The sequence below is a fragment of the Rattus rattus genome, chromosome X (genome assembly GCF_011064425.1).
Source record: "Rattus rattus isolate New Zealand chromosome X, Rrattus_CSIRO_v1, whole genome shotgun sequence".
Taxonomy (NCBI): domain Eukaryota; kingdom Metazoa; phylum Chordata; class Mammalia; order Rodentia; family Muridae; genus Rattus; species Rattus rattus.
The window spans coordinates 42,581,933-42,596,853 of NC_046172.1; the positions used below are offsets into that span (position 1 = coordinate 42,581,933).

At 34.5% G+C, this 14,921-nt stretch overlaps 1 protein-coding gene across 1 annotated transcript in view; it reads right to left on the reverse strand.

Annotated features, from left to right (window-relative positions):
• Positions 1–14,921, reverse strand: part of LOC116887853 (dystrophin-like) — a 569,231-nt gene that overhangs the window by 38,252 nt on the left and 516,058 nt on the right. Inside the window, 3 exon segments of the mRNA XM_032889357.1 lie at positions 1,087–1,266; positions 7,302–7,409; positions 7,508–7,609. Coding sequence (XP_032745248.1) covers positions 1,087–1,266; positions 7,302–7,409; positions 7,508–7,609 — 390 coding nt within the window.

The following is a 14,921-nucleotide window of genomic DNA, read 5'->3' on the forward strand; positions in this document are numbered from 1 at the left end:
ATTTATGAAACCAATAATAACATACAGGATGACCGCATTCCTGATTTAAAAGCTCTCATATTATAAATATGAATTTCAGTTTGAAAGGGAAATATAAGTTTAATTGAAAATTATAAATAATTGATGTTTTTCATTTGTGATTTTAAATAAAGTATCTTAAGATATTTTTGCTTCATCTTTCAATAAATATTTGTAAATTCTACATATCAGTTCTCAAATCTCAGGAAGACAAATTCTCTGGTACCTAACTTACAACAGAAAAAATATCCTCCTAAAGTCTATTAAATATGGTCATTCATTCTGTTATTTGTGGTATGTACATGGTGAAATGACACATGTATTTTGTTCAATTAGCAAAAAAACTTTAAGATTGAAATCAATGAGAAAAATATGTTAAATACTATTATACATAGTATTTTGAATACTTACCCATTGTATCATCTAATTACTCATTATAGCAATTTTTCAAAATACCAATTTTTCCTAAAATTAGTAAAATAGTAAAAAATCTCAACATTGATTTCTATTACACTGTAAATGTGACTTAGTTATCTTTTCCTAATCTAAGTTTTATGTTTTCATAACCACAGCTATGATTTTATCTCAGAACTTTGCAAGATGAACTCTAAGAATTACATCATTTATACTAAAATAGAAGCTTGGAGAGGAAGTTGAAGACTTACAACATAGTCTTACTCCTGTTAATAATTTTAAATGGATAATTCATTGTATCCTAAATTTCAGATTTTGTTCAAGTATAAACTGAGGTACTCTAATACTTCATGGTTCTCCAAATTCATGTTAGAAAGATGGACAGTGATGATATAGTTCCATAGTAATGTTTTTAATTACTCTATCATACAGTTTTCCATTTCTGAAGAACCAGTGACAACAATGAGTTCATTCATTTGGTACTCATACATCTGCCTCTTCACAATTTCCCAATACCAGGGTAAGCAAGGGGACCATATTTTTAGATCAACAAAACACTGGGAAAGGGTTAAACTAGTTGTATATATTTTCGTCTTAATGTAGTTCTCAAATATGTTTAACATAAAGTACAATATAAGAATTAACATCACTTACTTGTGCTGAACTCTTTTCAAGTTTTTGGGTTAAATTATCCCAACGTTGTGCAAAGTTTTCCATCCACATTTCCATCTTTTGAGTCACTGACTTATTTTTCAGTGCTGAAAGGAGATCTTGATTGAGTGAACTTAGTTTTTCCATGCTTTGCTTTTTCTTTTCTAGATCTATTTTTAAAGCCTGTTAAAATAAGGACAGGCATGGAAGTAAGTCTAGGTTTTAAAATAATATTACTCAATCACATCTGATTGTGTTTGCTTGTTTGTATAGCTGAGAAGTGTAGCTATACAGTACCAAGTGTGCACACAACTCCAGGTAGAAAATTACAATCTAAATGTACTCTCTTAAAAGGGGGAAAGACTAAACGCAATGCATCACTTTACCATAGACTAATGGTTCACAATCACGTAGCTGAAGGAATGTCAAATGAAAAGATACAGTCACACCCAAAGGTATTCAACATGTATGTACTAAAAATGTTTCAAGGTAGGATTCAAGGCACTTAGACACTACAGATTTTAGATTTCTGATCAAATCCAAATAATTAGTATTATTTGACAGAATCATTGTTAAATGTAGAAAACGTGAATGTTTAAGAAGTTTTCCCATTTGGAAGGGACTGGATATAGATCTCTCCTGAGAGACATCTCCAGAGCATGTCAAATACAAATATCAATGTTAGCAGCAAACCACTGAACTGAGAACAGGACCTCCTCGTGGAATTAGAGAAAGGATTGAAAGAGCTGAAGGGGCTTGAGACCCCATATGAACAACAATGCCAACCAACCAGAGCTTCCAGGGAATAACCACTCCCCAAAGACTATACATGGACTGACCCAGGGATCAAACTGCATAGGTAGCAGAGAATAGCCTTGTTGGGGCACCAGTGGAAGGGGAAGCCCGTGGACCTGTCAAGGCTGATCCCCCAGTGCAGGGGAATTTGGGGAGGGGCAGTAAAAGGGATGGATGGGAGAATACCCATTTGGGGGAGGGAATGGGGCGGCTTATGGACAGTAAACCGGGAAAGGGAATAACATTTGAAATGTAAATAAAGAAATGTATCTAATAAAAATGTATTGATAGCTGTGAAGTGCAGAATACTTTAAAAACTGCTAAAATTTGTTGGATTTTTTTTTGTTAAAAAGTGTTTCACTTGGTGAATTATAAGGACTTCATGCCATATTTTGCAGGGAGTCACATTGCAAGTAAAAACATATTTTAATCTGCCTGCCTGAAACTGAAAGCCAAATTTGTAATGTTGGCAAAATACTATTTTATTTGCTTTAATAATGCAGGAATATTAGTTACATTTATTTAGGCAGAACCAGGATATATTTTCTGTCTCTCAAAGATTAAAGATGAATTAAAAGTTTTATGTATAGGGATGGAAGGTACTCACCATTGGAGCTAAATATGAAATATGTATATTTCTAACATACTCTTCTTTAAATATCACTTTCAAATTTTCCTTTAAAGATGTTAGCAAACAATCAAATATTTAGCTTCAATACTAGGTGCATCTCCTATTTCTATGCATAGGGTTACTTAAAATATTTCCTTAAGCTTTGGGTGAGTCTGCTTACTTATGTAAGTACTTACAGTTACTGTCATTAATGTGTGTTTGTAGTAAGCATCATTCAATAAAATTATGGCTGCTTGGATAATTATTTGCTTTTCATTCCTTTTTGTGCATTTGGTCCTATAGTCTAAAACATGAATTGATAGATAAACTAAATTCATATCAAAGACATAAGTGCCATAGCTCAGTCATACATAGAATTGGTGAATTTGTTTCATTAAATCACATGTTAACTTTCCATTTCTCTGTTTCCCCAATTCCCCTTCCCTCCTCCTTTTCTTCTCTTAATTACTTTTTTGAAAGGACTCTCTCACTCTAATGAGCAATTAGAGAAAATAACTCTGTAGTAATACCAGATGCATTTGGTCATAAGTATTGACTTCTCTTCTTCTAGTGTTCTTTGAACTCACATTTTTGTGTATAAGGGTACTATGCTATTTCTCTGTGTGGATGCATTTGAATTTTATATTCAGGACTTCCCTATTTGGTCCTGTTCTATAACGCACTATATGACTTCAGTCTCCTAAAGCTTAAAGTGGTCTATACTCTTCTTCCCATGTGGTAGTCTTGGATGTCATTTTAGTTTTTAATCTAATGTACATATTGTAAACAACTATGGTTTAATTCCTCCTAAGTATTAGGAGCAAACAAATATTTATAAATCAAAAGTTTAGGCTACGTCTGTGAATGTTAAAGACACATAGAGTATTTAAATGTTGAGGAAGAATTGAGAATCTGAATTCAAACTCAGAAGGCCACAAAATTAAGAGGAAAAACAAACTTCACAAGGTTTGACCCTTATTCCTACATGTAATCTGTGGCATATGCATCATAAGAACATGAATACATTTATGTATGTCCACGTGTATGTAATTTTTTAAAAATGTTCAGGACACAAAAGAAAACTCGGGAAAGCCTACAAAAGGCTAGGACAATAAGAGAAGATAACCATTTCACTTTCCTAAAAACCTGGCACCTGGACCACCTGTTTTTAAAGCAAACAGGAAGCCCCAGTAAATAAATCAGGTTGAGTCAGTAGTAAGTGTAAAAAAAAATGTGCTGTTCAGTAAGACAATAGTAAACAAGTTCTACTCAGTCAAGTTTAGAAGATGATTTGAATTTGAAACTATATATACAATTAGAAAAGGTCCAGGAAACCTTCACCCTCTTCTCCCATCAGGAGTGTACACACAAGAGAATAATGCCATCATAATTCCTCTTATACTGAAGATACAAAATAATGCATCTATTTTTTATGCAAAAATTTATCAAAATATATGAAATAGCCCACTCCATTTCAATCACCAGTTCCTATACTGAAGTAGGTTGGCTGAATATAGAGTTGCTCAACTTCAAAGAATATTAATATCCTGAGAATAAAATACAGATTCCCAGGTCCTCTCTGTAAAATATACAAGTCAATACACCCAGGAAGAATCTAAGAATATATATTTCTTTTTATTTGCAAAAATACAAATGTTGAAGTCATGCTGAAACCACTGATCTAAGAAGCACCTTTTTTGAAAGCATTTATTCTATTAAGATGAATTCATGAGATTCATCAGAGGAGCTGTAATCAGGGCAGCAACCAAATCAAAATAAAACAGTACTTTCCACAGACATTTCATATACATGGCATTTCTGTCATTTGATATGACAGGACAAATGAGTACAAGGTCTATCTGGCAACTTTACATGCCATACGCTTTCATCTCCATATTTCCCCAGTGTTGTTTTTCCCTGACAAACAGCAACAGAATTCTTCTTAATATGGAACTATTTTAGAATAATTTCAATAATTTTTAAGTTCTAGAATTCACTTCATAAAGGCCAAATTTTCTCCTCTCTATAGTTTTTAATCTTGTGATAAGAAAAATATTAACACACACACACACACACACATATATATATATATATATGTGAAATGAATATCAAACTTCTCAGATAACAATTATAAAATTATAACAAGTATTCAAAATTATACTGGTTATTAATGATACTATTTCAAAAGAAAGTATATTGATTGTAAATAAAAGAGAATTTTAGAACATGAAATCTATACCTAGGCATGTAGTAGGAATTGGTAACAGATGGTACCTGCTTTGGGTCTCAGATTGTGACATATTTTAACGAACATTAAATTCTTATCCACTGCCTGAGTCAGCAGGGGAATTTTACCTCAAATTCTACACCAGCTGTCAGGATTTGTTAATTGGCTTAAATTATCAAATGGTAAGACTTATACAAAACATATTTTCACTTTTTTCATAACTATGGTGACATAATATGAATTTTAATCACATTGAAAAAATTATTGAGACTTCACTAATGCAGAATTTTCATGGCCCTGGGTCTAGAAAAGACTTTTGTTCATAAAATGTCACATACTGGCATCTGATTATAGGAAATTATAATTTTGAATCACAGCTATTTGTTTCTAAAAAGTCAAATACTATGAGGATTTTGGAAATAGTGTGACAGGCCTCAACCTGAGTCTAGATGTTATAGTGCTCATTTTAACACTGATAGTAGTGTTATATAATACCTGTTAATGTCATGTCTATTCTTTCTTAGACCCCAATTTCTGCTTCTAAAATAAACTAGCTAGTAGATTGAAAAGAACTTTTAACATGTAACTAGATTGGGGATACAACCAGGTTTATGATATTTGCACTTTGTCACTCTGTTATTGTCTAAAAACAACTGTATTACTTCATAAATCTAATCAAGGATATTGATAATATTTAGCACTACATATTAGAATTATACTTCTATTATCATAAAAACACATTTATAATATTCTGTAATGTGATACATTCTGGATATGACTGTCAAAGAAATGTCTTCCAGATGCTCTGTTATCATTTGATCTTTATGCTTCTACATTAAGACATGGAATCTATTTGCTTTCTGTGGAATCAGGGCAGGTTTATGACTGCATCTAGAAAAGATGTAATCTTTCCTCAATTGACCCTTCTATCTTTTTGAAAAATGACACAATGTACACCACTCTACTTCTCTTTATATTACTTATTTTCTTCATTTCCTTTTAAAACAAGATCTCATGTACTCAAGGCTGACTTGGAACTCACATTATGTAGTAAAGTATGAGCTTGAAATCCTCATGCCTTTTCCTCTACCTCCGAAGTGTAGTGCTTAGAGGTATGTACCAACATGCTCAGTTTATGGTGCTGGGGATTTAATAGAGGACCCTTTTGGAATGGAGGAGTCAGAGGGAAAAGGAGGTCCAGTGATATTCAAAGGGACCCAGTCATGGGTAGGCCTGAGCCCCACACTGTTAGTGATGCTGTGTGTGCTTGCAGACAGGAGCCTAGCATATGTCTCTCTGAGAGTCCCAAACAAGCAGACAAAAGAATCAGGATGCGAGTATTTACAGCCAACCAATGGACAGAAGCCAGTGGACCCTATTGGTTGAATTAAGGAAAAGCTGGAAGAAGCTGAGGAGGAGCGACCCTATAGAGGGACCAAGGGTCTCAACAACCTGGACCCAAAGATTTCCTCAGTTGCTGGACCACAAATCAGGCAGCATACACCAGCTGATATGAGGCCCCCAACACATATATCAAAGGACTGCCTGGGCTGGCCTCAGTGAGAGAAGATGCACCTAACTCTCAAGCGACTGGAGGCCCCAGGGAATTGGGAGGTCTGGTGGGATGGGGGACATTCTCATGCATACAGGGGTGTATGGAGGAGGTATTGGATTGGGAACAGTCAGACGATGGACTGGGAGGGGAATAAAATCTGCAGTGTAAAAAAAGATTAAGCAAAACCTTTTTTAAAAAAACACTTGATACTAGATAATCACTGCATCAATTGAGGTATACTCACAGACCACTCCTGGCTCTTATAGTGACATTTTCTTGCTTCTCCTTATACACTTAAATTTTAATTATTTGATCAACTTATTAAGAATTCTTTCTCTTCTGTCTTGATTGTACATATTGCCTGAATTTATGCTGCTTTCATTTATTATTTTACACTGCTCCATCTCTGTGGTACTCAATGAATTAGTTATCAATTTCGGGGTGTCTGGCACATCTATTGACAAGTAAATATATAATATTTCTTTTTCACCTTAACATATGTGACTCTAAATTACAATTCTTTTCACTCAGTTTCCTCCTTCTTCACTCTACTATTAAAATACCTAGCCTTAGAATAGAGTCTCCTAACGGAGAACTTGGTGTACCATCCAAAGTTATTTGATTTTTATTTATTAAATTAGTGTATAACCCCATAGATGGGAGGATAAATATATTGTGTTCTTCATATAGAATATTCTGAGGATCATCTTGAGTCTATCACTTAAAATATGTTTTTTTTTAATTTGTATGGAAAGCAAACATTTGCTTCCTGGTGTTATTTTTAAGTTTTAAATGAAATTTTATTCTGGGTATACCTATAAAATATTTTGCTTAAAGATAATGTAAATGCCTATTTATAGATTTTCATGTTTTATTTAGAGAAACACCAATATACCAACTGTGAATAACCTATAATCTAAACATAAACAATTAATAAGTGTTTTAAGACAGTACATAATAGGTAAAGTTAAATAATAATAATTATATGCATTGTTGAATTTTAAAAACTATTAAAAGCAAAATTTACATACAGATATATTTTGAAGACTTGATACCATTTCATTTTGATCCTTAAAGCCACTCGTTTGAATGGTCTTCATTGCATCTTCTTTTTCTGAAAGCCATGTACTAAAAAGGCACTGAAAGGGTTTGAAAAAGAATTATTTAAAATAGATCCTTTCTTTTTTACTTTTCCAATTTACCACCTCTTCAGTAATTTCCTCCTACAAGAACACACCTGTTCTTCAGTAAAACGCTGCCATTTTAGAAGAATATCTTGTAAAAGAATCCAACGATCTTCAGTCCATTTGCAGATATTTGCCCATCGATCTCCCAGTACCTGAGGACGAGAGAATCAATCACATTATCAAACAATTTTAACACGGTCTCATTTAAAATGGTAGGAATGTCATTTTTTGAATCTCCTGTAAAGAATAGCTTTCCTGTTTCAGCTCATAATGAGGTAAGTAGTGTGCCTCTTATATACTTACAGATTAATCCACTCATTCTTCCAACTTTCATTCAAAAGAAATTTCAAAGCAATATAAAGTGGCTATGGAACCACTTTTGCATGTATGTATGTGTGAGTAAAAATAAAATAGATAAAATAGAGACTCCTCAAAATTAATACTCAATATATAATCTACCCAGATATTATACTAAGACTCCATGTAGCCATTAACTGTGAATAGAAAAAGACAAAGATTCCAATGAGAACATCTAAAATAAATGTTTCACTTAGATCTGAAAATATATGGTTTAATGTAAAGGGCTAATCTGAGGGCCAACAGAAATAATGCAAACAGGAAATCTCTGGAGGTAAGAGGTGGAGGTACCTTCTAGAATGTACCAGAGACCAGAGAGGTAAAAAAATGCTCAGAACTCAAAGGGAGAGACTGTAGGATGATGTCCTTATGCAGAAAGTTCCAACCTATCATTGGATGAGAAGGAAGGGTAGGCAGTGAAAAGTCTAGGAAGGAGGAGTAAGAAGAAGAGTGAGAGTAATCAAGATGGAGACTACAGAGGAAGATAATTCCGATCCAGGTGGTCTAGGTCAATTTTTTTATCTTGTCTAGGTGGGCGGTTTCTATCTTTATTAATTGGTAGTGAATTTATTCTGTGAATGTTTTATGGATTGAAAATTTAACATGTAAATATAATTGTTGAAATAACAAGTTTATGGAACTTTGATTTATGGGGCTAAAGTGGACAGTGTGTGAAAGTAATTAATGGCTGAGAGGTAGTTACAGCTTGAGGATCTGGTTCTGTTGCACTCGCAGAGTGAGAATATGAAATTACCCACAGAATGAGATGTATTTGTTTCTGTGCTAAGTGTGCTTAAGTACCACCTAGAGGACTGCATGGAGAGGGCAGGTAAAAGGGAGAGAACTGGGAGAGGGTGGCCTGACCTCATGGTAGAGTAACTGAATGAGCAGATCCAGCTCATGGGAACTGATAGAAAACATTCCTTTCTAATTATTACCACAATAAGAGACCTTAAATGAAATGCCCTACAGTGGGGAGAGGGTACTTACTGAGTCATCCCCAGTAGAAAGATAGGGCATCAAGTGTGTGATGGGGTTGCCATTCCACGGTCAAAAACTCTGACACAGAATTTTTCCTGTCTAAAAGAACTACAGAGACAAAAAAATGGAGAAGACACAGAGGGAAAGGAAATCCAGAGACCAGCCCAAATTGAGATCCATCTCAAGGGGAAGTTCCAAGGCATGACACTATTACTGAAGCTATGGTGGGCTTACAGATAGGAGCCTTGCATGGCTGTTCTCTGAGAGGTCCTAGAAGCAGCAGAGATAGATACAGACAATTAGGCCTAACTAATGGACATATGTCCAGGACCCCTGTGGTTGAACTAGGCAAAGGCTGAAAGAAGCTGAGGATGAGGTTGACCCCATAGGAAGACCAGCAGTCTCAACTAACTGGGACCTACAAGATCTCTCAGACACCAGCCACCAACCAGGTAGCATATATGCACTGGTCCCAGGCTCCTGACACTGACTTTTCCGTACACCAGAGGACTGCCTTGTCTAGCCTTAATGAGTGAAGATGCACCTAAACCTGGAAAGACTCAAGGCTCCAGGGAGTGGGGAGGCCTTGTGTGTGTGGGGGAAGGCAGGGGATGTGTAGTAATATCCTCTTGGAAACAGGGTAAGGAGAAATAGGGTGAGGAAGTGTGGGAGGAAGGACCAGGAAGGCAGTAAACGCTGGACTGTAGAGAAATAACTGTAATAATGGTAAAAAAAAATCAATGTTTGATTCAAACACTGCAAAAGTAAATAATACCGTGAAAAATGTACCTATTGGTATGAAACTTGTGGTTCCAAATATTTTTAAAATTGTTTCATCCACTGTTATTTTTTAGTGGAAATTCAATTTATGAGGAAGCAGTAAACAATAAATGTTTTTCTATAGTATTATAGCTGTTCAGTTGTAAGTGAGTTTTCAGATTTTTCTTCAGAAATGTCAATAAAAATTTTATTGCCATCATTTTTTATTTTATGGTTTCATTGCTAGTCAACTTCTTCTGAATCACATTTGTTGATAATAGAAACCATATCACTGAAAAAAATACACCACTCCCATAGAAACTATACCAACTTAAATCAATGACTTCAAATTCTTTAACCAATGAGTTATTACAAAGAATCCTTGAGGTATTTGTAGAAGGTATGATTTATTTTAATAATAGTGTTTTTTTTCAAATTGTATTTATTCCTAAGATCCATTTAAATTGTTTAAGTAAATGTAGTGACCACTTCTTTCCTTATCTTTGTAGAATTACAAGTAAAAAAAATGTCAGGATGAAGGAGCATTTTCAAGTTATAGGTATATAAATTAATGTTTGGTTTATTTATTATAGGACAGCTTATATAATACATAGTCCAATGAAGGATTTCATAGTCCAGATTGCCTACAAATATTGAATACATAAAAAGTTTAAGAAATATATGCCAAACAATTTGTGGTACTTTTGTGAATTCTAAAATACTTATAATCTTTCATTTATATATCTAACTCTGCTATTTATGACACATAGTTTAATGAAGTATTTATGTTTAAATAATAATTGAATTGATAACTCATTGCTGTAGATTTGATTTATTCAATGACAAAATAGATACTTTCATTTTATTCATGAATGTAGTCATTGAATATGAAAACATATTACACCAAATATAACAAAGATATGAACTGAAATAATCTTCATAATATGAGTTAAAACATTATAACCCATGTTAGCTTAACATTTGTCAGTAATAGTCAAGACCCTCTTTAAAGAAAAAATAATATAAAATTGATCTACATGAATTGACCCTAAGTCACTTTAACTTGTGTCTTTAAAGATAAGGAATTCTACAAAGAAATATTAGGCACATACGCATAGAACAGATATCATATAAAGACACAGGGAGATAGATGCCAGTCCCCTGAAATTTGGACCAACAAGACTTTCCAAGTATTCTTGTCCCTTTTGACTTCTTAAGTGCTCAACAATATGGAAATCCTACTAAGTATAATAACATAGCTTTTTTATTATGAATGAATTCCTTGAGAATATATATATATATATATATATATATATATATCAGTTATACTGATTGATCACAATAAATGTATATCAACACATTTAAATTTTTTTATTGGATATTTTTTTATTTACATTTCAAATGTTATTCCCTTTCCCAGTTTAATGTCCATAAGACCCCTATCCCCTCTCCTCTCCCTCCACTTCTGCTCTGAGGGTTTTCCCCTCTCCAATGAGTCCTCCTTCCTGCCCCCTGACATTCCCTTACACTGGGGGTCTAGCCTTGGCATGACCAATGGCTTCTCCTTCGTTTGGTACCCAACAAGGCCATCCTCTGCTACACAGGCACCTGGAGGCATGTGTCAGTCCATGTATAGTATTTGGGTAATGGTTTAGTACCTGGGAGGTCTGGTTGTTTGGCATTGCTTTTCTAATGGACTTGCAAGTCCCTTCAGCTCTTTCTATCCTATCTCTAACTCCTACAATGGCGGTACTTATTCAGTTTAAAGGTTTGCTGCTATCATTCTCCTCTGTATTTGAAATGCTGGGGCTGTGTCTCTCAGTAGACATCTATATCCAGTTTCTTTTGGCATGCACTTCTTAGCTTCATCAATCTTCTCTAGTTTTGGTAGCTGTGTGCGTGTGTGTGTGTGTGTGTGTGTGTGTGTGTGTGTGTGTGTGTATGTATGTGTGTGTGTGTGTGAGTGTGTGTGTGTATGTATGTATGTATGTATGTATGTATGTATGTATGTATGTAAGTATGTATATGGCCATTCTTTCAGGCTCTGCTCCAAACATTACTCCATATCCATTCCTGTGAATTTGTTGCTCCCCATTTTAAGAAGGAGTAAAGCATCTGCACTTTGGTCATCATTCTCCTTGAGCTTCATGTGGTCTGTGGATTGTATCTTGGGTAATTTGAGCATTTGGGCTAATATCCACTTTATCAAATGAGTGCATACTATGTGTGTGTTTTCCTGTGACTAGGTTACCTTTCACTCAGTATGACATTTTCTAGTTCCATCCATTTGCCTATGAATTTGATGAAGTCATTGTTTTTGATAGTTGAGTAGTATTCAATTGTGTAGATGTATCACATTTTCTGTATTCATTTTTCTGTTGAAGGACATCTGGGTTCTTTCCAGCTTCTGGCTATTATAAATAAGGCTGTTATGAACATAGTGGAGCATGTGGTTTTTTGGTATGTTGGGGCATCTTTTGGGTATATGCCTAGGAGTGGTATAGCTGAGTCCTGAGGTAGTACAATATCCAATTTTTTGAGGAATCTCCAGACTGATTTCCAGAGTGATTGTACCAGTTTATAATCTCAACAACAATGGAGGAGTGTTACTCTTTCTCTACATCCTCACCACCATCTATTGTCACCTGAGTTTTTTATCATAGCCATTCTGACTGGTATGAGGTGGAATCTCAGGATTGTTTTGATTTGCATTTCCCTGTTGACTAATGATGTTGAACATTTCTTAGGTGCTTCTCAGCCATTTGATATTCCTCAGCTGAGAATTCTTTGTTTAGCTATGTACCCCATTTTTAATATGGTTATTTAGCTCTCTGGAGTCTAATTTCTTGAGTTCTTTGTATATTTTGGATATTAACCCTCTATCAGATGTAGGATTGGTAAGATCTTTTCCCAATCTGTTGACTGCCATTTTGTCCTAGTGACAGTGTCCTTTGTCTTACGGAAGTCATGCAGTTTTATGAGTTTCCATTTGTCAATTTATGCTTTTAGATCATAACCCATTGGCATTTTGTTCAACAAATTTTCCCCAGTGCCCATGTGCCAAGATTCTTCCCCATTTTTTTCTTTATTACTGTATCTGGTTTGATGTGGAAGTCCTTCATCCACTTGGACTTAAACTTTGTACAGGGTGATAAGAATGAGGTCTTCTATGAAGGTCTGCTAGAATTCTAAACTAAACCCATCTGTTCCTGGGCTCTTTTTGGTTGGGAGACTTTTAATAACTGCTTCTATTTCTTTAAGAGTTATGGGGTTGTTTATGTAGTTTGTGTGATCCTGATTTAACTTTGGTACCTGGTATTTGTCTAGAAAATTGTCCATTTCATTCAGATTTTCCAGTTTTGCTGAATATAGGGTTTTGTGTTAGGATCTGTTGATTTTTTGAATTTCCTCAGAATCTGTTGTTATGTCTCTCTTTCTTATTATGTTCATTTGGATACATGCTTTGAGTCCTCTGGTTAGTCTGGCTACGGGTTTATCTATCTTGTTGATTTTCTCAAAGAACCAGTTCCTGGTTTTGTTGGTTCTTTGTATAGTCCTTTTTGTTTCTACTTGGTTGATTTCAGCCCTGAGTTTGATTATTTTCTGCCTTCTATTCAGCTTGGATGTGTTTGCTTCTTTTCATTCTAGAGCTTTTAGGTGTGCTGTCAAGCTGCTAATGAATGCTCTCTCCTGATTGTTTTTGGAGACACTCAGAGCTATGATTTTTCCTCTTAGCACTGCTTAGCACTTGCTTAGCACTGTTTGGGTATGTTGTGCATTCATTTTCATCCTGGTGTAGTTTTTCTTTGATGAATATGAAGTGTCCTTCCTTGCCGTTTTTGATGACTTTTGGTTGGAAGTTGATTTTATTTGATATTAGAATAGCTATTCCAACTTGTTTGTTTAGACTATTTGCTTGGAAAGTTGTTTTCTAGCCTTTTACTCTCTTGTAGTGTTTGTCTTTGTCTCTGAGGTGTGTTTCCTCTACGTAGCAAAATGCTGGGTCCTCTTAACATATCCAGTTAGTCTATATCTTTTTATTGGGGAATTGAGTCCATTGATGTTAAGAGTTATTAAGCAAGAGTGATTGTTGTTTCAGATATTTTTGTTATTAGAGGTGGAATTATGTTTGTGTCATCCTCTTCGTTGTGGTTCATTGCAAGAAGATTACTTTCTTGCTTTTCTAGGGTGTCGCTTCCCTCCTTGTGTTGGAGGTTCCATCTTTTATCCCTTGTGGCCTGGATTTGTTGAATCATTGCTTTTGTCATGGAATATCCTGTTTTATCCATTCATGGTATATATATATATATATATATATATATATATATATATAGTGATTGCAGAAACATAGATTTTTCTGTCCATTGATTTAAAACATTGACCTTCATTAAAACTCACACATTGCAACTAAACAGTGGAAAGATTATGTCAGGTGTAGAATCTATCAAAATCACTTCTTTCTGTCATTGCTTGAATGAATGTAACCAATTTATTAGACAAAAATAAAGAATTTGTTAAAATAGTATGACTACGATACTAAATATTTAGTAACAATAGCATGAGAATTGAAATTGTATCTCAAGGAAAATGATATATGTTTACTCAGCATTTCTCTGATGTTCTCTTTAAGGGTAAAAATCCCTTGAGCTTTTAGAAATGATGCATACATCTGTGGTGCTATATAAACAGTGTAAAAATAAATATAAATGCAAAAGCAGTGAATCCTAACATCTTATGAAAGAGGAAAATGAAATTAAGTTCTATTTATATTCTCATATGTACTCAGCCACAGTAAGGGTAAAGTTCAGTTTCCTTACTCTTACACATTCTATGCTCAGATTCACAGTGGGCATGATTTTACCCTTTCTTTTTATCCACATCTTTTATTGTTAACCAAATCAAGAACATTTGCTATCTGAATTCCTTTGTCAGCTTAAGTTGGTTTTTTAAAGCACATGTGAAAAATGGCCAATGTATAACATTTGCATGAGTGAAACTGATAAGAATTTGACAAGCCCAAGAAGTAAAACTTAAGCAAAGCAATTCTTGAAGTTGTGGATATCTGTGATAGACTGAGAGTGCTAAATTGTGCCTGATGTGTTTGGCACTAAGAAATAAAGTATTGCCAGGCATATGCATACTAAAAAGAAACAATAACATGCCTTGGAGTACATAATGGAGCACTTACAAAGGAGTGGGCTTCATGAAAGAGAAAGGCAGCAAGGAGTCTATCTCCTTTTATTTCACTGGAAGATTTGGCAAAACACCTCCCAGCTAAATGAATTGTGTGTATAATGGGCATACTGAAAGCTAACTTACTTCTTGAATTCTAATTTTCACTTCATAAGTAACCATTCACATACAAAT